The 24,595-nt window shown below is 39.1% G+C and overlaps 1 protein-coding gene across 1 annotated transcript in view; it reads left to right on the plus strand.

The window, feature by feature from the left end:
* Positions 1-6,990: 6,990 nt before the first annotated feature.
* Positions 6,991-24,595, plus strand: part of TMEM131 (transmembrane protein 131) — a 239,800-nt gene continuing 222,195 nt past the window's right edge. Inside the window, exon 1 of the mRNA XM_026487434.4 lies at positions 6,991-7,549. Within this exon, the coding sequence (XP_026343219.2) occupies positions 7,369-7,549 (181 nt within the window). The 5' untranslated portion in view covers positions 6,991-7,368. The remainder of the gene's footprint in view (positions 7,550-24,595) is intronic.

A 24,595-nucleotide genomic window follows, 5' to 3' on the forward strand; every position in this document is an offset into this window, starting at 1 on the left:
AGACGCTTAACCGCTGTGCCACCCAGGCGCCCCGGCTTTTGGCATTATTATAAGATTAATACAAAAATTATAAGAACATTCTGCCAAAGAAAACACTGTAGACATATAAAATATTAAATTAAATGGACCTAAAGATGAAACACAAGATGAAATTCTGCTCTGCCATTATCTTGGACAGGTCCCTTCATTTCTGGGCCTCAATTTCCTTTTCTGGAATGATAATCATTATCAACAAGAGGAACATTAGTGAGCACTTGATAGGTGGAAGATAGTTCCACAGAAGTTAGTTTATTCAATCCTTAAAACTAGCCTTCAGTAGTTATATTTTGCCATTTTTTAAAACATGAAACTGTGGAAACAGATTTAGAAAGGATGAGTAACTTGCCAAACAATAGCTGGACACGGAGGGGATACTTCCAAAGCCTTAACTAAATATTTACAGTCATTTCTTATTCTAAAATCCTATGGATTTTTGGTGCGAGGCTATTCACAAGTGAAACCACATTGCCAAAAAGAAAACAAGATTCTCTCCAACAACAAAAGTTCTCGTATTTTCCATTGTGTGACAAAACGCATATTTTATGAAGATCAAGGAGCCTGCTATTAATATTCCCTGGCCTGTGTACTATCAAAGGTATTCAAAGCATCAAACCTTAATGATAGAATACAGATGTTACCCATAATGTAGACTAACTCCAAAACACAAGTATTACTCTTGAGAACTTGCACAGACTATTTCTTTGATGACACTTTTCTTTTAAGAATAATTTGAAGACTTGTTAATTTGTGGTCATGAAAACATTTTACCAGCCATGTTACACGGTTTGAAAACACCGGACTTAAAAGACAAAATTTAGGGGCACCTGGGTGGTTCAGTCGGTTAAGTGTCAGACTTTTGATTTTGGCTCAGGTCACGATCTCGGGGTGGTGGGATCGAGCCCCAAGTGGGGCTCTGCCCTAGGCATGGAGACTGCTTAAGATCCTTTCTCCTCTTCCTCTCCCTCTGTTCCTCCCCCTAACTCACCCCTCCCCACCCTTCCTTGTGTGTGCACATGCACGTGCTCTCTCTCAAAAAAAAATACAAAATTTTACTTGTGGTTAAAATACCAGAAATTAACATGATGTTTAGACAAAGTAGAATTCACTTTACAGAAAACACTGCACAAGCATGTGTGTATTAGCTGTGAAAACTGCTCTCAGACTGCCATTAAAGGCTGCACACATAATGGCCAATTCTTAATTCCTCATTTGTGGAACTCACACTGGACTTGGCAGAGAAAATTGTGTCTCTCTTACAGCACATCTCAGCAGATGTCATTTTACTCTCGTACATTATTAATGTTTTAATTCTGTTTTTCATCATTTCTGATCTCCATTTGAGCATCTTGAATATGTTGGTCCTTGCCTATACTGAATATTCCCAGAAATTTTACAGTTACAAACAGTTAAATAATAGGGAGAGGTAGGAACACAAAAATCCCTCAACACATTGTTCAGTGTGTTCTTCCCCCTTAATGGCTTTTCGAGGCTGCTAATTACCACCAAACGGTGACATTTTAAGCACAATTGAATGATGGTTGAAGTAGGTCTTTTTAATAATGGTGTTTAGGACAGTTCAGAAACTCAGGGCAGCCTAAAATACTATTTCAAAGTACTTACTGAGTACTAGAGAGGACAATGGTAGGGGAGGTGGGAGGAAGAGGAAAAATACTGAGGCATCATCTGTCCTCAAGAAAATTGTGTCCTGGGCCACCTGGGTGGTTCATTGGTTAACCGTCTGCCTTCAGCTCAGGTCATGATCCCAGGGTCCTGGGATTGAGCCCCACATCAGGCTCCCTGATCAGCGGGGAGCCTGCTTCTCTCTCTCTCCCTCTGCCTCTCCCCCAGGTTGTGCTCTTTCTCTTGTTCATTCTCTCAAATAAATAAATAAAGTCTTTTAAAAAAAGAGTATTATCTCCTTCCTTTTACTGGAAAGACCACCAAACCACATGAAACATTTCAAAAAGTCATAAGATTAATGATAGTTCTTCTAGGAGAGAAAAAGTTAAGACAGATATCTTACACGTGTTGTGGAGAATTTGAATGGCAGGCTGAAATTTTTGGTTTATTTCAAATTAGGATGTTTACCACAAAAATATTTCTTACAAATGCTAAAAAGATTGCTATAGGCTTATAAAATGTGTCAGTCAACTTGGAAGGAACATATTAAACAAAACTAGTAAATTCTAGCATCAAAATCAAGATGCTTATTAGCAGAGGTGGATATGTGGTAGCGGTTATTGTCTTCAATGAGGCCTTAGTTCACGTGAATTTGGAAATTGCAAAGGAATCGGGTCTTGAGGAATATACGATAAAGAGCTTCAAATAGGTTAGAGTCCACATAGAGAGTGAGCTCAGCTCACCACCTCATAAACCACTATCCTCATCCTACAGCACGAAGCTCTCTGTTTACTTGCCCTACTCTAAGCTGCAGAGATTTACATAGGAAGTGGAGCAGACTTAAACCTGGGGCTTTGTGAGTTGATTCTTTTTTAAAAGAACACCACCAAGAGAAACCTAACAAGGAATAAAGCATACAGCAGAAAAAATGAAGAGATCACTCTGTGTATTGAAGAAGACTCTCGATATGCTATCTTTCTTCTTATTCACCTGATTGCTGTGGGCTTTATGCATACTCTGAACTAAAGAGACATGCAACTGAAAACAAAGAAAAATCAGTCGAAGATGTTGAAAAGGCTGGATACATAAAGGAATTGGCAGAACCCAGGGTTGCCTTCATATTCCCTCTCCACTTCTCTCCTTTGGTTCACTCTCTCCTGTTATACTGTGTACATGGCTATCTTTTCCACTGGATTTTAAGTTCCATGGAGTGGAAGAAGTAGGTCTTACTGCTCTTTATCTTTTGGTTCTGTTTATTAACTAATTCATCCTTCCATCCACTCATTCATTCATTCACTCTGTAAGTGTTAGTAAGTGCTTAGTACATTCTAGAAGCTTGGGATACACCAGTGAACAAAACAGATGGGGGTGAAAGACAGATAATGGCAATACATAATGAATAAATAAATTATATAGTATTAGAGAAAGTGATAAGTTTTATGGGAAATAGAGAAAATGAGCACAGAATAAGGAGGATTGGACTTGGGGGTGGGCATACTGAACTGCAGTATTAACAATGATGATCACAGCATGCTTCACAGAGAAGGAGGTAACTGAGCCAAGACTGAAAGGAAGTGAGAGAGTGAGCCAAGCACAGAAGTGGAGAAGAAAGCACTTTAGACAGAGGAAAGAGCTAGGGCATAGACCCTGGAGCAGAAGAATCCATGGTATGTTTGAGGAACAAAACCATGGCGATTGAGCCGAAACAGACTGAGCCTGGAAGACAAGGTTCACAGGGAGCCAGATCATTTACAGCCATGTGGGTCATCATAAGAGATTTGGCTTTTACCCTGAGATGAGAGCCACTGCAGGAGGGATGAGATGTCTTATGTTTTAAATGGGTCGCTCTGGCTGCTGTGTTGACAATAAGTGTGCAAATTTATGTCAAAATGTGAAGAGCACCAGAACTAAAAGAAAGAAAAATCAAAGCTGAGTCTATATACTTGTCAAGCAAGGAAATACACCAGCGAAAAAATTCACTGAGTAATTCATGAAGTGGGAAAAGCCAGGGTTTTTTAAGTGCTCGAGGTGGTTATGCTCATCAAGGATGGGAAACCAGGACTCTGGGCAGGAAAGAACAGCATTGGATAAAATAAGGATCTTTGTTCACTGGACAGGAACAAGTCTTCAGTCAGGTCTAACAAGGGTCTGGTCTAAGGGGTCACTCAAAGTTCACAGTCCTTTATCGGCTTCCAATTGGCTTGAACCCATTGAAATGTAACACAGCATTCCATTAGGCAGGTGCTGTGAGTGAAAACTTTTCACTGAAAAGTAGTTGGAATCAGGAGAAACTGTTAACGAAGTTCTTGAAGAATTCCTGGCAGAAGATGATGCAACTCACACCAGGGTGTGCCCTGAAGGTGGTGAGCAACGTCTAGATTCTGGATATTCATGGAGATGAGTAAAAAATAACTCTTAGGTTTATGGCCTATGCAACTGGATAGTCGGAGTTGCTCTGGAGATAGGAAAAGGTGTGGATAAAGCATGCTGGGGTAGATTAAGAGTTCGTGTGAGTTTAAAACGTCTAGGAGATGCTGGGGTGGGACCAGCAATAGACACAACAAGGTCTGGCTGGTGACTTGAAAGAGCATAGCATCTAATACCAGGAGAACCACACGCAGTCAACTAGGGAGCCAGGAGGTAGAGCTGGGGGGACTTCACACAGTGTTTTCTCCTCTTGGTCCCAGATTTTAATTCAAATACATTTTTATTTAATGCAAGTATTCTTGTAAGCCTTCCCAAATATTTTGTGAGTGATGTGGGAGTCTAAATCAATCAATGATCTTTGAAACTCTCTCTGTGCCTAATACGGTGTTTTGAAAAACTACGTATTCAATAGCTACCTCTGACAATCTCCTACTATGTGCCAGAGTCTATATGTTTACAAACACATCTTGCTTCATCTGCCCAAATTTATTAGGTATCATTTTACACAAAAGGAAAGTGAGGCCAGAAGAGCTGAGCAATTTGCCTATCATCATATAGCTAATAAAGGCAGGGCTGGGATTTAAGCCCAAATACATCTGAGTAACTTTTAACTCTGCTTCTAACTGTAGTCTACTAATCTGGCTAGAGGGCAAAGCAAGTAGAAGATGAGAAGTTCCAACAATGTATAGTTCCTGGCTTATATCAACAGTTTTCTAATCTGAGCATGTACTAGAATCACTCCGGTGGCTCATTAAACAGACTGCTGGACCTCAAGTTCCCAGGTGATGCAGACGCTGCTGGTCTAGCACTTTGAGAACCGCTGGTTTAGCAGGTTTTCCCTAATCTTGCCAGCTGAAGATCCTGCCTCCACCTGCCAAATGCCCAGGTCTCTCTAATTCCTCAAAGGGGAGAAGGGAGAACTGGAGCTAATCAAGAAGTTCAGAAGGGTCCTTGGTGATCGTTTCTTCTGTTTTAACTCCGAGTTCTCTCCTTCCCAAGGCACGTGAGTGTTGCGGGAGAGGGAATAACGGGGTGATGGTGGCTCAACCAAGCTGTCTAGTAAGTCCTTCTTCTTTTATTATTATTCTCCCAGCAAGGAGACTTCCTTTTCCTTTCTGGGAAACAAACTTCCATTATCACCCCTCTGGCTCCCAATGTCCATTAGGTACAGGGAAGGTTCAGGTACAGTGGGCCCTAAAACTTACACAACTATTGGGGAGGGGAGTGCCCATTAAGAACAAGATTAAAGCTCATAAATACATAAGTGGAAGGCCTTGGAAGGAACTTATGCAGGAGAGGAGACCTAAAACTTAAGCTTCATTAGCTTCATGGGAAATTGGCCTCTGATCAAACGTGTCTGTGTACGTCTAAGCTCCAATTATACACATATGCAAGTTATTTCCCATGTGGCTCTTGAGCCTCAGGCTAATCAGAGGATGTAGTTGATTCCTGTGTAAGAGAACCTGAGCATTTCATAGTTGGAGAGACTTGTTTGCTCTGAACCTGGTAATGGGGGGAGGGTTACCAGCTCCTTGTGTTGCACATTGGAAGGTACTCTTTGACATAGCTAAGGCACTCAGTTACTTTTCCTTGGGCTTGATTTCTTTAGTGAGTTAAAAACCTTCTAGAAATCTCTTTCCTTACATACACAAATACAGAAAATCCAACTGAGAGATAATTATTCCTACATTACATCGAGAACAAAATTTGATTACTCAATTTTAACACTAATATTCAGGAAAAGAAAATTGCTTTTCAAAACATTAGGGTAAGGCTATTAAAAATATATTAATTTATAAATAAAAAATTTAAGTGCTTGCTTGACGAAGAAGACTACTGCATAGGGTAGCACTTTGAGTTCCTTTTGTAAGCCTTTCTGAAATCTTATTTTCCTTTATAGTTTGTTCTCAGACGTATTGGGGTGGATGTGGCCTTAAAAATACATTGACTCCCTCAACCAATACTGCTAAGCATAAGCAAATGGCTCTGGAATTAGGGGAAGTTACTAAGATAGTTACTAAGTTAGGGGAAGTTATTAAGACAAGTAATGAGGTACTCTCAAGGAACTTAGATTTTTGTAGGCAATAGCCACGCCCACCAAGAACCTCCACCTAAGGTGGAAAGAGGCCTGAGAAGGCTTCCTGAAGGAGACTAAAAAGGCGTCTGATTTGGGCCTTGCTGGAACTAGCTGTATAAAACGTCTTAAGAATTATTCCAAGACAGAGAAAGCCAGCACATCCACTGGGCACTTTCTAAAGAACAATCTGCCCACCTCGTCCAGGGTCACTGCTGCTTTATATACACACAGCAAAGGGTTTTCTCGCAGCTAAGCAGGCACAATTCCAAGAGCAAGATGATACCCTTAAGCGCTTCTGGGGAGTGTGCCTTGAATATACAACGATGAATGGAGCGGGTCCCAGTCCTCAAGGAAGCACCACCAGGAACTCAATCAGGCCAGGAGTATTCTCAGGAAGCCGAAAGGCGGAGGTGAGACCAGGAGGAGTCACTGGAATGGATTTTCCGCTCTGGGCCTCGAGGTCCGGATGCGCACTCAGTCCTCTGGAAGGCTCTCGCATTGCAGTACCAGAGATGCATGAGGAGTTCCCGCGTTGGAGCAGCGGGCGAGCCTCCCCTAGTGCCCCGCAGTTCCTCCTGGCCCCGCCCACACCCCAACGCGGCTGCGCGGCAAGGCCTCCTTGCCTCCACGTGATTGCCGTCATTGCCTCTGCGAAGCGTGAACCGCCATCATAAGTCCTGGCGGCTGGGCCCGGGCCTGCCTCCCTCCTCCTCCTCCGCGGGGCAGCGGTGACAGGTTGGGGTTGTACTGCCCGCGTCCTGTCCGACAGGCGAAGGCGTGGGCCTCCGAGAGCGGGTCAAGAAATTTGGACCCACGGACTCCGGGGCAGACAGACCTGCTGGCCCCATAGGTGACGGCACGGCGGGGGCGGTGCCCAGGGCCGCGCCCCGCCCCTCGCAGGCCAGCGCCCGGAGCCCGCGGCCCGTGCCCGTTTCCAGTATGGCCGCCCGCCGTGCTTGACCCGTGGCCTCTCAGCTTCGACTCTTCGTAGGCGATGCCGAGGCCGAGGCCGTGACTGACACTCTTGCTCACACGCACGCACGGACCCACACCCACGCCCGGAGCCCGAGCCCTGGGCCCGGAACCGCTCTCGCCCCCTGCGCCGCGGCCAGAGCCCGGACCACGGCTCCCGCGCCGCCGCTGCCGCCGCCTCGCCGAGAAGGGCCGCGCCGGACCTCGAGCGCGGCGGCCCCCGGCCGGCAGGGATGGGGAAGCGGTCTGGAGGAGGAGCAGCAGGAGCCGCCGCCGCCTCCACGTCCTCAGGGGCCGGTGTGGAGCCCGCGGCCAGCCGCGGTTGGGGCCCGCGGAGCGCGGCCGCCGGCCTACTGGGAGCGCTGCACCTGGTGATGACCCTCGTAGTGGCCGCGGCGCGAGCCGAGAAGGAAGGTGGGTGTCAGCCGCCCGGCATCTCCCAGGCCCAGCCCCGCGGCTGTCAGCGCGCCTTCGCGGAGGCGGCCGCCCGGCTGCGAGCGGAGAGGAAGGGCTGCGGCTCGGGGCTCCGAGGGCGGTGGAGCGCGCAGCTCCGTCCGGCGCGAAGTTGCGCGGTCGAGTCCCGTCCCGAGCCGGGAACTTGCAGTTCGAATGCCAACTCGCGGCGTTGGCTGCGCGGAGTTGCTCTTGTTCTCCGTGATTCCTTCCCCTTGTCTTTCCTCTTGATTCCTGTCACTGCCATTTCAAAACTTCCTGAGTTCGCGTATCTTCTTGCCACTTGGCCCACTGTGTAGGAGGAGCATATTTTTAGACTTGATCGCTGTTAATAGTCACATTTTAGGACACTTTCCCCCGTTTGGTTGTGGTTTTAATAACGGCGTGCACACAGAAAATGTAAAAATAGCAAGACTAGTGGAAAGGGTTCAAAACACAGCTTACAAAATTTTACTTCTAATTTGTTGAAACATTTCTTGGAGAGGAATCTTGTTTCTTCAGCTTCCCTCTCTTCTATCGTTTTGCAGTATTGATTGTTTAGCTAGCAATTCAGTGTATATAATACAATTCTGTTTAGTTCTCTAGTAAGCTATTGGAAGTCTGTTTACATTTTTAATTTATTTTAAGATTGGGTGTCATCTTTAGTGTGAAAGAGTTTAAAAACAGATATGCTGTTTCTAGTTTGCAAACCTTTATCTGTAATTTAGTTAAGGACTGACCCCTATTTTTAAAAACTCATTAGTATCGAATGACTTTAAAACTGGTACTCCTACAGGTTTAAAAATTATTTGTAACCTAGAGGACCAAATCTGTAGTTGTGTTGGCACTACCTGTTTTTTAGTCTAGGGAAATGAGTGGTCACAGAGCTTTCACAAAGAAATCACTAAAAGTGAGTGGTTTTTAAAAAGCTAAGCAAAACTTGTTAGTTTAGCTTCCACTTCACACTAAACTGCCACTACAAAAAATAATGTCTTGCCACAGTAACTTTCGGGTTGGTGTTCTGCTTTATGACTTAAGTCACTTGTTATCATTATTGAAGGCAATAGCTAAATGCAAACCAAATCAATGTTGAAGTACAAATGTGCCTCTCTCCACTGTTTCCTTATTTTTGTTCAACACATTAAATTCTCTCATTTAACCTTGTAAGCAACCTTAGTCTGGGTTAACATAGGTGGAAATTATTCAGAGAATTACCATGTATTGGAAGAATTAATTGACAGAGGCAGGATTATTTCCAGAATAAAATATTGCTGCTTTATGACTAGTCAGGCCTGTTACTGTCATAGTTCATTGATTGGTTACAGATCTGCAGTTAGATGATTGTTACTATTGTGTGTCCGTGGTGTCCAGTATGGGTCTGGCATGTAGTTGGTGTCCAATAAAGCTAAAACAGTACAATAATTTAATGGGCATGTCTCCTTTTGTTTCAAGTAGTCCTTGGCAGGTATTGTGTCCTTGCTTTTCAGTTCTTTTGCTTACCTTGTACAGTGCCAGGCACACAGTAGGGATTTAACATTTGTTTGAGTGAATGACTGTCTTCATGGGCCATTAGCACAGGGAAATAAAATAATGATTGAGTCTCATAAAACATTAAGGTTATATTATCCTTCTGCTGCTTTTTTCCCCCACAGCCATATGTATGCTAATTTTCTGTGTATAGTTAACAAATCCCTTGTTTAAGAAATCTCAGCCTAAATTATATTTGCTAATTTCCTATTTGTTTATAAGTTTTAGTGAACGTCTCTAATACCCATAAGTGTAAGGCTCAGATGAGAATTTCTTGCCAGGGTGTAAAGTATGAAAAGATGTGGTTGAATCAGTCAGTGGTGCTGGCAGAATCAAACAGCTTTTGTGGCCCATGTTGTGTCTGTACAAACAGTTTGAATGTACAAACCAGCTAGTCAAGATATTGATGGTAATTATACTAATATAAAACAAAAGCCTCTGCCCATCACAGATGAAATCTGGTTCTAATCAAATATTCTGTGAAGGTGGCTCTAAAAATGGCCTGTGCTTTCAGCCTTCTTGCTGATCAAACTATAGTATTGTTTTTGTTTGAGTAAGTAGAAGAAATGAGATTGATTTTTACATGATTATGATACCATGAGTTTGGCATCTGATGGGTCACAAATACAGCATTTGCCCTAAAAATGTGTTGTTGAGTTTTTTCAGGAAGCCTGGGCAGATTTCTGAAGGTAGCTGAGTTCAGTTTGTCAGTTTATACCCTGAGGATTTTTTGTGTTTATTTTAGTAGTATAAACTAGTAATTTTTTAAACTTAAGATTTTCCTGCAATATTAATGATGGTTCTCTGGGTATTTTGTATATTTTTCCTCAGTTGTAGCAGAATTTCACTAGAAAATCTTCACAACAAAATAAAACTCATTGTCTCTTGTTGAAAACAGCAGAATAGCTAAGTGCATTATCTAATGCAGTTTTTAATGTTTGGACTAGATGTTAATTTCCTTAAGTCAGAAGCATGAGCCATTCCTTGTCTTAACATCCTGGATGTTTTAACATTCCTGTATCTTAACATCCAATTTTACTGATTAGTGGGGATGTATAATTATTTCAGAGAAAAGGGACCTTTGAGAATGTTTTGGCTCTGCTCTACAGTTTGTAAGGATTTTGAAAAAGTTGGGAAAGGAAGAAGTTACTGTGATTACTACAAATAACTCACTTATTCTGGATTGGTGTCAAAATTTTTCTTGAAGCTAAGTTCTGAATATTGAGAATAGTGAAAATAGATATGTGTAGTGAAAATATTAAAATATATAGTGAAAATATGTGTATGTATGTTAAACATAATTTTTAGTAGTATTTTGATTTTGTTTTAAAGATTTTTATTTATTTGAGAGAGAGAAAGAGGAGCAGAGGGAGAGGGGCAAGCAGACTCCACTCTGAGCACCGAGCCCAGTGCAGGACTCAATTACATGACCCTGAGATCAAGACCTGAGCCAAAACCAAGAGTTGGATGCCTAACTGACTGAGCCATCCAGGCGCCCCAGTAGTATTTTGATTTATTAATCTGCCCATTGTGACCAGCAAATAGGAGTTTTTTTGAAAAGCATCTTATATCAAGTAATACAGTTTTGCTGTCAAATGGGTTTTGGGAAGGCATGGTTGTCTTTCAATTTATTATAAATAAAAAGCTCCATTTTATGTATCTAGTAGGTATGAACTTGGATAGATTTTTAGGAATATGGTTGCTTTAGTTTGTGACAAATTTCAGTGTCACATGTATAAATTGGATATAAATGGCAAGGCAAAGTTTAATAATCTTTATTAGGACTTTTAAATTTGTTTGCTGGATACATTAGTTTTGTATAGAAATTTTTGTTTTAAGTTTGTATTTGTGACAGACGCAGGAGGAGGGTCCAAAAATGTTTTATCTACAAAGCATATGAACAAAGTACTTAGTAATAAAGGCCAGAAGAAAAGAGAGTAAAATGTAATTAGGGGAGTTGTCTTAGGATGGTGGAATTGATTAGGAGTGGTATTTATTTTTTTCTAATCAAATTATTACTTTATAATGTAAAATTATTTTTATAAATGATTTTCTTCAGAGTTGTTTTAATCTTTTGTATGGTGGTAGAATGGCTACTCTTCAGTTTAGACCCTAGTAAGTAGAATATTACTTTGTTAATACTGCTTCACTAATGAACTTCTATTGGCTTACTTTTACTAAAAGCTGTTTGCTACTTCCAGAAGCTTTGGAATCCTGTAGTTGGGAAAAGTGTGTCCTCTCTTTCTCTTGTTAATGACTATTTTCCTTCTCTTTATAATCCTTTCAGTGGGTCCTCATAGACACTTGCCAAAAAGATCAGCTTTGAGAGTAGATGTAAAATCATCTAATTTGTTATCATCCGGAGTAGTAATAAGCCAAACGACTCTTGGGGAAAAATTAAATCATTGTCGAGTGCTTGATATTTTAGAAACTCTTTTTCATCTACACATGGCTTGAGCTTTCTGACCGGCCTTGGCAGATGGAGAGGCCTTTTTTCTATGGCTAAATTTTTCCTCACTATCTTTTTTAAGCAGCATCAGGCACTGTTGATAGCTGCTTCTTGGAACTTTTCTCCTTTCATTTCCATGACTTTGTACTTCTTGGTTATCATCCTTCGTCGGCAGTCACTGCTCTCCAGCCGCCCACTGGATGTCTTCCTTCGCACGTGTGTCCAGCCACCAGCGTGCACTGCACATGTCTAGGGTAGAAGTATCTCACACCATCTCTGGTTTCCCAGTTTTTACCAATGCTGTGATTATTCTCTCTGCCACATTGGTCTTGTTTTGATCCCTTAGCAAGTGGTGTCAACGTCTGTTCCCCTTCTTGGTCAACTCTCCCATGGCCTCCAGCCTGGAGGCATTGTGGTGGGCTCTCATCTCCAGACTTTCTCCACTTCTGTTTGCATTGTCTTTGTTGCTCATTTGTCATTCATTCTGACACACTTAGCGACTTAAATTATTTTATGGGTGACATTTCTTCACCCAGACTGGAATTTTTGAACCTCTTTTAACAGCTATGTATATACATAGCAGGCATTCGGTTTTAGATGAAGTTTACCTAAAATGACCTTATCTTCCCCCTTATACCTGGGACTGGGCTGAGAGTCAAGAGTACAGGTGAAACTTGGACCTTGGTTGCTGGTGTCATTATGAATTCTGCTGTAATAAGACATAGGGTAACACCACTTTTTTTCTTCTCTGCATGTTGCTTTTCCTTCTAACTGAGTGATAGACACTTAATGTAAATCACACTTTTGTAACTTTTGGATTTTAAGGTTTGAGATTCTTCTATACCCTAATTTATAGATCATGAAACAGGCACAGAGAAATTAAGTAGTATTCTGAAGGTAACAGGGTTGGCAGGTAGTTGAGCCAGGTTTCCATCCCAAGCTGTCTGTTCCTAGAACCAACTATATAATCCTGGATGAGTACTTAAGGTAGTAGATTTTGATGTATACCAGTTGGAGAAAGAGCAGAACTGCCAGTTCTTGCAGAAGCAGTGTATTAAGTATTCCAGTGAAGTGCACTTTTTTTTTTAAATAACTGTAAACGTCTGTATCATCCATACTGTTAACCATTAAAATGATCACAGGCCATTCTGGATCATGTACATTCTTAAAAGGAAACCAAGGAAACCCATGAATGGATAATCTAGGGAACAGATATTTGGTAATGAAAGCTACTGACTCTGTACTCAATGATTTAAGTACCTGATATATTCTTAGGTTAAGATGAAGACTGAATTCTGTGAACATTCCTTAGTTCTAGATTGGTATGACAAGTTAGTCTAGATGTGTGGAATATTCTCAGAAACTAGCCCTGATTAAAAGGAACTGGAAATAATCCAAAGGCTGGTAGTGGCATCAGCTTTTAACAATGGGGAAATCTCTTTGAGAATTCCACTAGAGGTCCAGGAGCTCCCAAAGAAGTTCATTTCTAATGCTTTGTTCATCCTTATGAAGGCATTTTTGGGTTAGGTGGTCATTAGTTTCATTTATAATACTAGATCAGTTTTTCTTTCATTCCCGTGTGATTGCCTTAGAGAGATTTTTAGAAAGCCATAACTATTTGTGTGATTCATTTTATAACATATAGCACTTAGAGCAAAGGTCCGAAAAATGCCTAAGATCTAAGAGGATCCTTGACATGTCTGTCATGATTGAGTGTCGAACCTGCTTTGTTTCTATATAATCGTAAAAAAAAACAAAAAAACAAAAAAACACACACACATAAAATTATACTGTCTTAACCATTTTAAGACTACTGTTCAGTAGTATTAAGTATATTCACATTGTTGTGGAACAGATCTCCAGAACTTTTTCATATTGCATAACTGAAACTCTGTCCATATCCGTTGAACAGTATCTCCCCATCTCTCTCCCCTGCTCCAGCCCCATCGTTCTACTTTCCGTTTTTATGAATTTTACTACTTTAGATACCTCATGTAAGTGGAATCATGCAGATTTGTCTTTTTGTGGCTGGCTTATATCACTTAGCATAATGTCCTGAAGGTTCATCATACTGTAGCGTGTGACAGGATTTCTTTCCTTTTTAAAGCTCAATAATATTCTGCTGTATTTATATACCATTTTTTCCATTTCTTTATCCATTTACCCATCAGTGGACATTTGGATTGCTTTCACTTCTTGGCTGTTGTAAATAATTCTGCTATGAACATGGGTGTGCAAATGTCTCTTTTGAGATCCTGCTTTTAATTCTTCTGGGATATATACCCACAAGTGGGATTACTGGGTCATATGGTAGTTCTCTTTTTAATTTTTTAAGCAACTGCCACACTATTTTCCGTAGTAGCTGCACCATTTTACAATTCTACCAACAGTTCACAAAGGTTCAGTTTCTCCACATTCTCACTAATGCTTGTTATCTTCTGGTTTTGTTTGTTTGTTTATAGTGGCTGTCTTAGTGAGTATAAGGTTATATCTCATTGTGGTTTCCATTTGCATTTTTGTAAGTGATATTGAGCATCTTTTTATAGGCTCGTTGGCCATATATATCTTTTTCTGTGTGTGTGTGAAGTATCTATTCAAGTCCTTTAACCACTTTTAAATTGGGTTATTTCTGTTGTGGTTGAGTTGCAGGAGTTCTTTATATATACTGGTTATTAACTCCTCATCAGATAGATGATTTGCAGATACTTTCCCCCCATTCCATAGGTTGCCTTTTTACTCTTTTATTTTAACCTTTGTTACACAGAAGTTTTTAAGTCTGATGCAGTCCCATTTGTCTATTTTTGCTTTTGCTGCCTGCACTTTTAATGTCCTTCCAAAGAAAACATTGTCAAATCCGATGTCATGAAGCTTTTCCCCTGTTTTCTCTAGGAATTTTAGTTTTAGATCTTTCATTTTATTCTTTAATCTATACACATTCATTCTTTTGCACGTGAATACCCAGTTTTCCCGGTACCATTTGTTGAAGAGATGTCCTTTCCCCAGTGAGTGGTCTTGGAACCCTTGTGTGATGATCATGTGACCATACATGAGAATTTATTTCTGGGCTCTCTATTCCATTGGTCTACTTGTCTCTTTATGCAAGTACCACACTTTCCATTACTGTAGCTCTGTTACATGTTTCGAAATCAGGAAGTGTAAGTCCTCAGAATTTGTTTTGGCTGTTTGGGGTCCCTTGAAATCCCATATGGATTTTAGGATGGTGTTTTCTGTTTATGCAAAAAATGCTCTTGTGGTTTTGATAGGGATTGCATTGAATCTGTAAGTTGCTTTGGGTAGTTTGGACATCTAAACAGTATTAAGTCTTCCAGTTCCATGAATGACATGGGATGTCATTCCATTTATTCGTGTTGTCTTTAATTTCTTTCTGCAGTCTTTTGGAGTTTTCAGTGTGTACAAGCCTTTCTTCTCTTGGTTATTATATTTATTCTTAGGTATTTTATTTTTTATGCTACTATAAATCAAACCTGCATTTTTGAACAGATTATTTCAATTATTGTATGACTAAGTATTGTGAACATGTAGTTTTTGAGAAAAGAAACATGCTCTGTATTTGAAACAAAAAATTCTACACGCTTAAAGTATTTCCTTAGATTGCTTACCTATAAATTGAAACGTATTTTAAGTCTTCTTAAGTTCTAAGAAATTTGTGACTATTTTCTAAATGAGTTATGATTGCAAAATGATATGACAGTCTAACTTTGGTTCTTAACTAATTCTTTTTCATATAGTTATAGTATTACATTTGGATCAAAACATGTGATAGTAAAAAACTGTCGCAGCAGTAAAGTTTGAGAAATAGCCTAAGACAATTCTGCTACAAATTAATTAGCAGTTTGTATTCCTGGTATGGCAAGGGCCCTACCTGGCTTTTCTTTTTTTGGGAATGATTAAATTGGAAGCAGAAGATTTTCTAGGGAATTATTTATAGTAGAAAGGTGCTATCTAGAACTTAAGCCTAATCTCAAAGCTCTTTATAAATAAAGTGTGTCATTTCAAAAGTTACTTGTTAGAGCAGTGCATAAGAGAGGGCAGTGTGCTTTTCAAACTGGATCACTTTAAAAAATGCTTGGTGAATTGGTGACATGGACTCATCTGAAGTATTGCTACTTGATTTGCAAATAGGGAATGAAGTAGTGGTTAACACTACCAAGAGTCAATTTCTCTTTTCAGATCTTTCGCATGTAGGGGAGTTTTTTCATATTTAAAGGTTTATCTCACCTACTGGGGGCTCCTCTTGGGTTCTGGCTGGATGTGAAAAAAGGTTACTTGAGACTCATATTGAAGAGAAGATGTAAGAAAGAAGCAGGCTGGAGTTAGATTGAATTTTAATAGGATCTTAGAGATTCTTGTAAATAGAAAATGTCCAAATATTGTCAGTTCCTTCCCAACTGCATTTAGGTTTAGTTGTGCTCATATGGGAGCATGAGCTTTTGGAGGTTAAGGAGCGGGTCGTGTTCTTCCTGGACCGAACATTTTATGTGTTTCAACACATTCAGTCCTGTCTGGGTAGGAGAAGCAGTGAAGCATAACCAATTAAAGATGAAGCAGAATGAAGGAAAGGTATTTCTGAAATGCTAGTATTTATACAAGTTTGATTTTTCGCCATTTTGGAAATATGTTTGCAATTATTGCCTATAATTGGTAATGCCTATAATTACTTAATGATAATGGCTGTTTATCAAGTACTTTCTTTGTGTCAAACACTGTCTTAATTGCTTTGCATACCTTATCTCATTTAGTCCTCACATTAACCCTATGTGGGGCGCCAGTCCTTCTTCCTATTTATTTATTTATTTATTTATTTATTTTTTAAAATTTTTATTTTGTTGTATTAGTCACCATACAGTGCCCTCCTTAATACCCATCACCGGCCTATCCCAATCCCCCACCCTCTCCCTCTGAAGCCCTCAGTTTGTTTCCCAGAGTCCACAGTCTCTCATGGTTCATTCCCCCTTCTGCTTACCCCCCCCTTCATTTTTTCCTTCCTTCTCCTACTGATCTTCCTATTTCTTATGTTCCATAAATGAGTGAAACCATGTGATAATTGTCTTTCTCTGCTTGACTTATTTCACTTAGCATAATCTCCTCCAGTCCCGTCCATGATGCTGCAAATGTTGGGTAATCATTCTTTCTGATGGCTGAGTAATATTCCATTGTATATATGGACCATATCTTCTTAATCCAGTCCTTCTTCCTTAACTCTTCAAATCTGTTCTTGGTTACAATTCCTCTGTGGCTGTCAGTACTCCTGGGGAGGTGCTTGCTTGTGATAGTATAATACATGATTTTAATCTTCAGTAAAATGAGACAGTAAAATATATAATAAGTCTTCCTATGCATACAGTCTAGAGGTCAGTTTGGAAAAACTTTTTTCACTTTCACAAAAAATTCATGTTGATAGTAAAAATGAAACAAGTTATAACATACAGATGAGTAAATGGAGAACAATTTCTATAACCTGTCAAGTACAAAGAACCAGGGTGCCCAGGTGGCTCAGTTGGTTAAGTGTCCAACCCTTGGTTTCGGCTCAGGTCCTGATATCACGGTTGTAGGAGTGGTTGTGGGATCGAGCCCCACATCAGGCTCTGTGCTCAGTGCAAAGTCTGCTTCAGTTTCTCTCTCTCCCTCTCACACACACTCTGGCTCTCTCTCTCAAATAGATAAATAAAATCTTAAAAAAAAAAAAAAAAGAACCAACATCAGTCATCAATTTTCTCGCTTTTTCTCTCCCTCCTTCCCATTTGAAAAATAGATACTGCCACATTGCCTTTGAAAAAAACGATCAGTTCACATTTCAGCAATATTTTGTGAGAGTGCCAGCTTTCCCTCATTGACTGTTACTCTTCTTTTAAATCCTCACCAATCTGGCAAGAAAAGTTGTCACACTGTTTTAATTGACTTTTTAAAAATTGCTACTGTTTATTCACCATGGTTTCATAGCACTGAGTGAGGCAGTTAGGTGTTAAGAAATACCTCAAGTTCAAAGAGGAGGGGTCAAGAGCTCTAGCTGGTATTCTGAGATTCACATAACCTCAGGAAATTCTGAACGATCCTGGGTAGTATTCTGCATACGGACCTAAGTCAAAATGTGTGTCGGCGAGGAAGGAATTCTGGGAACCACCATTCTGTGTGTGGTTCGGAGTTGGAGGAGGAGAAACATATCAGAACTGCTTTGTGAGCTACTAAGTCAGTGAGATAATTCATGGCCTTGCCTAGGACTCTAAGAGGTGGTAGTTGGGAACTGGAAATAGTGACTCACAGTGTGGCTCTGGGCTCGGGTCATCTTCTGCTTTCTGGCTGTGTGACTTTGGTGTGATTGACCACTTTGTGTCTAAGTTTCATTATCCATAGAGTAGGGATAATAACAGCATCTTTCTCATTGAGTTGCAAAGATTTACTGAGGTGGTGGGTGAAAAGCTCTTAGCACAGTGCCTGACACATTAACAAAATTGCTAATAAGACTGAACACTATTATACATTTGCTAGCCGTTTGTATTTCTTTTGTATTGTTTGATCCTGTCTTTTGTCAGTTTTTCCATTGGGGTTTGGATTTTTCTTTTTGACTTAAATGATCAATTAAGGATTTCATTTTTCCAAATTTCCATTTGCATTTAAATGTTCTACATTTCAGTTTTCTATTTATTATCATTATTTGAAAATTTATTGGCCATATCTGTCACTCCTTTCCTTTATGGTTTCTGTCTTTGTTGTTATGTGTTAAAAGCCCTATGAATAAAATCTATTCAATATTTTTTCTCTATGATTCTATTTTTAAATGAAAATCTCTAATTCATCAGTCTGTTGGTATCAGGTAGGGAATCTATTTTTCTCAAATGGTTAGTTGCCTGAACACCACTTACTAAGTTATACATGGTATTTCCTTTTCATGCAAATTCTGTCATATACTTGGATGAGTTACTTGATTTTCTGGTTTTTTCCTAACTGATGCATATTTTTGTTTTAAATTTATTTTAAGTATTCCATCTTTATTTTATTTATTTTATTTTATTCATTTGTCCATTTTATTAGCTGGCTTGGCAGGTCATTCCCTCCCCCTAAATTACTGTTCTTCCAAAAACATTTTCTTGTCTATCTTGTTTTTATTCTCTACAAACCCTAAAACCATTTTGAAGAAAATTTAAAATTTCTGTTTGCTTTTTTAAAAAAAAGATTTTACTTATTTATTTGAGAGAGAGAGGACAAGCAGGGGGAGCGGCAGAGAGAGAGGGAGAAGCGGACTCCCTGTTGAGCCAGGGAGCCTGATGCTGGGCTTGATCCCAGGACCCTGAGATCATGACCTGAACCAAAGGCAGTTGCTTAACTGATTGTGCCACCCAGGTGCTCCTTTATTTGCTTTTTTATTAGGATTGCATTAAAATGCTAGACAAATTTGGAACTTATTGATATCTCTTTTAATATTTTCTATTTTCCTTTCACATGCAAACACACAGACATTAAGTTGAACCATTTGAAATTGCCATTTTTGTAGGCCCCAAATGATTGAATAACAGCTTATTCAATAATATTAATATGTATGTTTACATGTATTATTGCATTGGCTAGAGTATTGGAACACTGTTAAATAAAAATAGTGAAAAAGCAGGCCTTATCTTTTTTCATCTTTATAGGGAAATACTGCTTCAGTGTCTCGTTGTGAAGTATGATTGTGGCAGTTGTTTGAAATTAGATGTTTTTGGGGAGTCTGGGTGGCTCAGTCGTTAAGCATCTGCCTTCGGCTCAGGTCATGATCCCAGCGTTCTGGGATCGAGCCCCGCATCGGGCTCCCTGCTCAGCAGGAAGCCTGCTTCTCCCTGTCCCACTTCCCCTGCTTGTGTTCCCTCTCTTGCTGCCTCTCTGTCAAATAAATAAATAAAATCTTAAAAAAAAAAAAAGAAAAATTAGATGTTTTTGATAAGAGAAAATTTCTTACATTTTTAAGAGTTTTAGTCTTAAGAGTTATTAGGGATAGATGTTAATGCTGTATCACATGAAATTTTCTTATGGTTTTTACTCTAAGCTATTGATTTTGGCTGTTTGCATTACGGCAGCAATTATCTTGACTTCCTTCCACTGAACTCTAATGGTGAATTAGCCCACATTTCTGTTCCCTCTAGAAAACCTGTCCATGATGCCCGTTGAACTTGGGCTGCTGTTAACAGGCTACTCTCACACACATTCACACATTTGCTCCCTCTAGCTGATATGTGCATTTTTATTTATTGTTTTATTTTTTCTCTCTTTCTTTCTGTTTCCTCCTTTTTAGCAAACTCTTAAAAGCTTTCGAAATATTTCGGATATTGCCAAAAAGTTATCAATAGTAATAGCAACAACAGAAAGTACTTTTAAGAATAACAAGAAATTTGCAGAATCTGAGGAAAACTTTAACACATTCTTGAAGCCAGAGAAGTAGATTTGAATAGTGGAAAGACATTCCTTGCACTTGGAAAGAAGAACTCAACATCATAAAGATGTAGTTCTCCCTAAGTTAACATTAATTTGACCACAGATGCAATTAAAAAATACCAACACAGCTTTTTATAGAGTTCGAAAAGTTGGTATTAAAGTTCATATGGAAAAATAAACATGTAGGAATGCTGGGAAAATGCTGAAAAAGAAAAGTTATGAGGTGTAATTAGCACAAGCAGTTATTAAAACGTATACTGTGAAGCCATTATATACTTGGAAAATGTAAGGTATTGGTATATATAGAGACAGATAAGTGGAATAGAATAGAAATTCTGTAAGTAGATCTTAAGTCCATATGGTTTATGCTACATACCTGCTTTCCTTCAGGGCATCTGGAATGTGTGAGGCAGAGAGTGCCTATATGGCCAGCCCCCCAGTTAAAACTTTGCACCCTGTATTAATTTACTATTGCTGCTGTAGCAGGTTACCACAGTTTTAGTGTCCTAAAACAATGCAAATTTATTCTCTTATAGTTCTGAAGGGCAGAATTCTAAAATCAAGATGTTGGCATGTGTGTGTTCCTCCTTGATGCTTAAGTGGAGGATCTTTTTCCTTTCCTTTGTGGGCTTCTAGAGGCTGCCTCCATTCCTTGGCTCATGGCCTTTTCCTCATATCACTCTACTGTCTTGCTTCATTCATTGCAGCTTGTTTCTTTCATTGTCACATTGCCTTCTGATCCTCTGATTGCCCCCCTCTTGTAAAGACCAATATGATTACACTGGATTCCTGTAGATAATCCAAGATGATCCCCCTGTTTCAAATCCTCGAATTAATCACATCCACAAAATGCCTTTTGCCAAATAAAGTAACATACACTGATTCTGGGGATTGGGATGTGGACATCTTGAGGAGCCGTTACTTAGCCTGTCACAAACATTGAGTCTGTACTTGAGTTTCCCTGGTAGATAAGACACCAAAAGCACAAACAGTGAAAGAAAAAATAGATAAATTGGACGTCATCAAAAGAAAAAGTTTTGTGTTTCAGAGGGTAATGTCCTTTGAAAGTGAATGGTCGAAAATTTTTGTAAATTACATACCTGATATGGAATGTGTATCTAGTACATATAAAGAACTCTTACAACTCAATAGAAAAAAGAACCCAATTAAAAATGGACAAAGGATCTGAATGGGCATTTCTCCAAACAATAAGCACATGAAAAGGTGGTCAGTATCATTAGCCATCAGAGAAATACAAATCAAAAACAAAATGATATATCATTTCACACTCACCGATACACTTGTAATAAAAATGACAGGTAGTAACAAGTATTGGTGAAGATGTGAAGAACTTAAAATGTTATACGTTGCTATTGAGAATATAAGATGGTGCAGTTTCTTTGGAAAACAGGCTGGCAGTTCCTCAAAATGCTAAGTATAGAGTTACTCTATGTTCCAGCAGTTGTCTTGGGTATATTCCCAAAAGAAGTGAAAACATACATGCACACAAAAACTCATATAGGAATGTTCATAGACAGGGGCGCCTGGGTGGCTCAGTCGTTAAGCGTCTGCCTTCGGCTCAGGGCGTGATCCCGGTGTTCTGGGATCGAGCCCCACATCGGGCTCCACCTCTGGAAGCCTGCTTCTTCCTCTCCCACTCCCCCTGCTTGTGTTCCCTCTCGCTGGCTGTCTCTCTCTGTCAAAGAAATAAATAAAATCTTAAAAAAAAAAAAAAAAAGGAATGTTCATAGACATGTTTTTCCTAATAGCCAAAAAGTAGAAATAACTCAAATATTCCATCAACTCATGAATGGATAATAAAATGGAATATTATTCAGCCGTAAGAGAGAATAAAGTATGGATGCAGGCTATAAATACAAGTGAACCTTGAAAACATGCTAAGTGAATGAAGCCAGTCACAAAAGATCATATATGACCACAAAAAAAATGTCCAAAATAGGCAAATCCTTAGAGCCAGAAAGTAGATCAGTAGAGACAGAAAGCTTAGGACTAGGGGAGAAAGGAATGGGGAGTGACTGTTAAAAGGTTTGGGGTTTCTTTTTTGGGATGATGAAAGTGTTCTGGAATTAGTGATGATGATTGAACAACTCTGAATATACTAAAAACTATGCACTGTGTATTTTAAATGGGAAATTCCATAGTATGTGAATTACATCCCAATAAAGCTGTTATTTAAAACGTTTATTTAAAAATTGACAAATGTCCTTTTTGTCTAAGAAAAAAAAACCAAATAAGCTACCACTTCTCACTTATCTGACTGGCAAATGTTCAAAAGCTTGATAACACCTCTGGGGAGCTTGTGGAAAAGCACAACTTTGATGGTGGGAATGCAAAAGAGATACAGCCTTAATAGTATGAAATTTGGCATATTATCTGACACAACTACATACATGTTTAGTATTTTAACTCAGCAGCCCCAATCCTAGAAACTGAACCTGAAAGTCCACTTATGACATACAAACACATGTGCACAAGGTTATTCATAACATGATTGTTTGTAATGAAAAAATACTGGAAACTGCCTAAACGTTCATATGTAGTTGAATAAATTATATTACATCCACATAGCGGATTCTTATTATGTACTTATAAAACAGAATGAAGAAGATCTCTGGAGTCTGATAATCATGATTACCTGATACACTGCAAAATGAAAACAGAAGAAAACCAAAGAGAAAGAAGGGAGGGAGTGGAGAGAGGGATGGAGGGAATAGGTCTGTGTTGTGTGTAGAGTATGCTACCTTAAAAATTTTTTAATGTTTGTGTGTGTGTGTGTGGTGTGTAGTTCTCTAAATATATGTATAGATCTGTGTAACTACCACCACAATCAGGATACAGAGCAGTTTCATTACCCCCCTCAAAACTCTCTCGTGTTTTGCCATTATAGTCACAGCCTGTGTCCACACTTCTAAACCCTGGCAAATAATGTGTTCTCCATCACTATAGTTTTCTCTTTTTTAGAATATCATGTAAATGAAATCATATGGTATCTATAGTTTTGAGACTATGATGTTGAGACTGGTTCTTTTACTTACCACAATGCCTTTGAAATTCATGCAACTTCTTGTGCATGTCAGTAGTCTATTCCTTTTCATTGCTGAGTAGTATTCCAGTGTGTGAATGCACCATGATTTGTTTATCATATTTTAATGAAAATATGGACTGTTTCCAGTCTTTGGCTATTACAAATAAAGCTTCTATGAACATTCATAGATAAGTCTTTGTATGCACATATGTTTCTTTTTCTCTTGTATCAGTACCTATCAGTGGAAAGTCTGGATCATATGGTGGGTGTATATTTAACTTAAGAAACTGCTAATTTGTTTTCCAAAGTAGTTATTCCTCAGTGAATAATGATAATGAGCATTTTTTCATGTGCATATTTGACATCCATATATCATTTTTGGTAAAGTGGCTCTTCAAATCTTTTGCCCATGTCTATATTGCATTATTTGTTTTCTAATTGAGATTTGAGAATCCCTTATAAGGTCTGGCTCTAAGTCCTCTGGAGATATATGTTTGCAAAGATTTCCTCCAGTCTGTGGCTTATATTTTCATTCTCCTAACAGATGTCTTTTGAAGAGAAGTTTTTAATTTAGTTCCAGTTTATGAAGTTGTTCTTTAATAGATCATGTTTTTGGTATTGCATGTAAATCTTTGCCTCACTCAGGGTATCAAATATTTTCTCCTATGTTCTCTTCTAGAAGTTTTATAGTTTTAGGTCTTCCATTTAGATCTACGCTCCATTTCGAGTTATTTTTACATATGGAACAAAGTATGAATCCAAGCAGGAGGAGCAGCAGAGGGGGAGGGAGAAGCAGACTCCCCACTGAGCAGGAAGGCGGTTGTGGCCCAGGACACTGAGATCATGACCTGAGCTGAAGGCAGACGCTTAACCTCCTGAGCCACGCAGGTGCCCCCAGTATTTCATATTTTTGATACTATTATAAATGGTATTTTTTTAATTCAGTGGTTATTATTCATTGCTAATATGTAGAAATTAACTGATATTTGTATATTGATCTTGTATTCTGTAATCTTCCTAAACTGACTTATTAGTTCTAATAGCTTTTCTGTAAATTCCATTGTATTTTCTGTATATAGATAATTATGTTTGCAAGTAAAGCCACTTTTACTTCCCCTTTTCCAGTCTGGATACATTTTATTTTTGCTGCCTGATTGTACTGGCTGGAACCTCCAGGACAGTGTTTAACAAAAGTAGTTAAGAGTGAACATTCCTGTCTTGTTCACAATCTTAAGGGGAAAGTAGTGAGTCTTTCACCATTAAGTGTGATTTTAGCTGTACATTTTTCATAGATACCCTTCCTCAGGTTGAGGAAGTTCTCTTTTACATCTAGTTTGTTGAGGGTTTTTAACAGGAATAGATGTTGAATTTATCAAATGGTTTTTCTGTGTCTATTGAGGGTTTCTGTTGTTTTTGTTTTTTAAGGTTGTTAATATGTTGAGTTACCAACCTTGAGTTTCTTACTTGATCATGATGTATTATTCTTGCAATGTATTACTGGATTTCTTATTTTTGCTAAAATTTTGTTTAGAATTTTTATGTCTGTGGTCATGAGGGAGAGATAGTGTTTTCAGATGTATTT

This window comes from Ursus arctos, unplaced genomic scaffold (genome assembly GCF_023065955.2).
Source record: "Ursus arctos isolate Adak ecotype North America unplaced genomic scaffold, UrsArc2.0 scaffold_8, whole genome shotgun sequence".
Taxonomy (NCBI): domain Eukaryota; kingdom Metazoa; phylum Chordata; class Mammalia; order Carnivora; family Ursidae; genus Ursus; species Ursus arctos.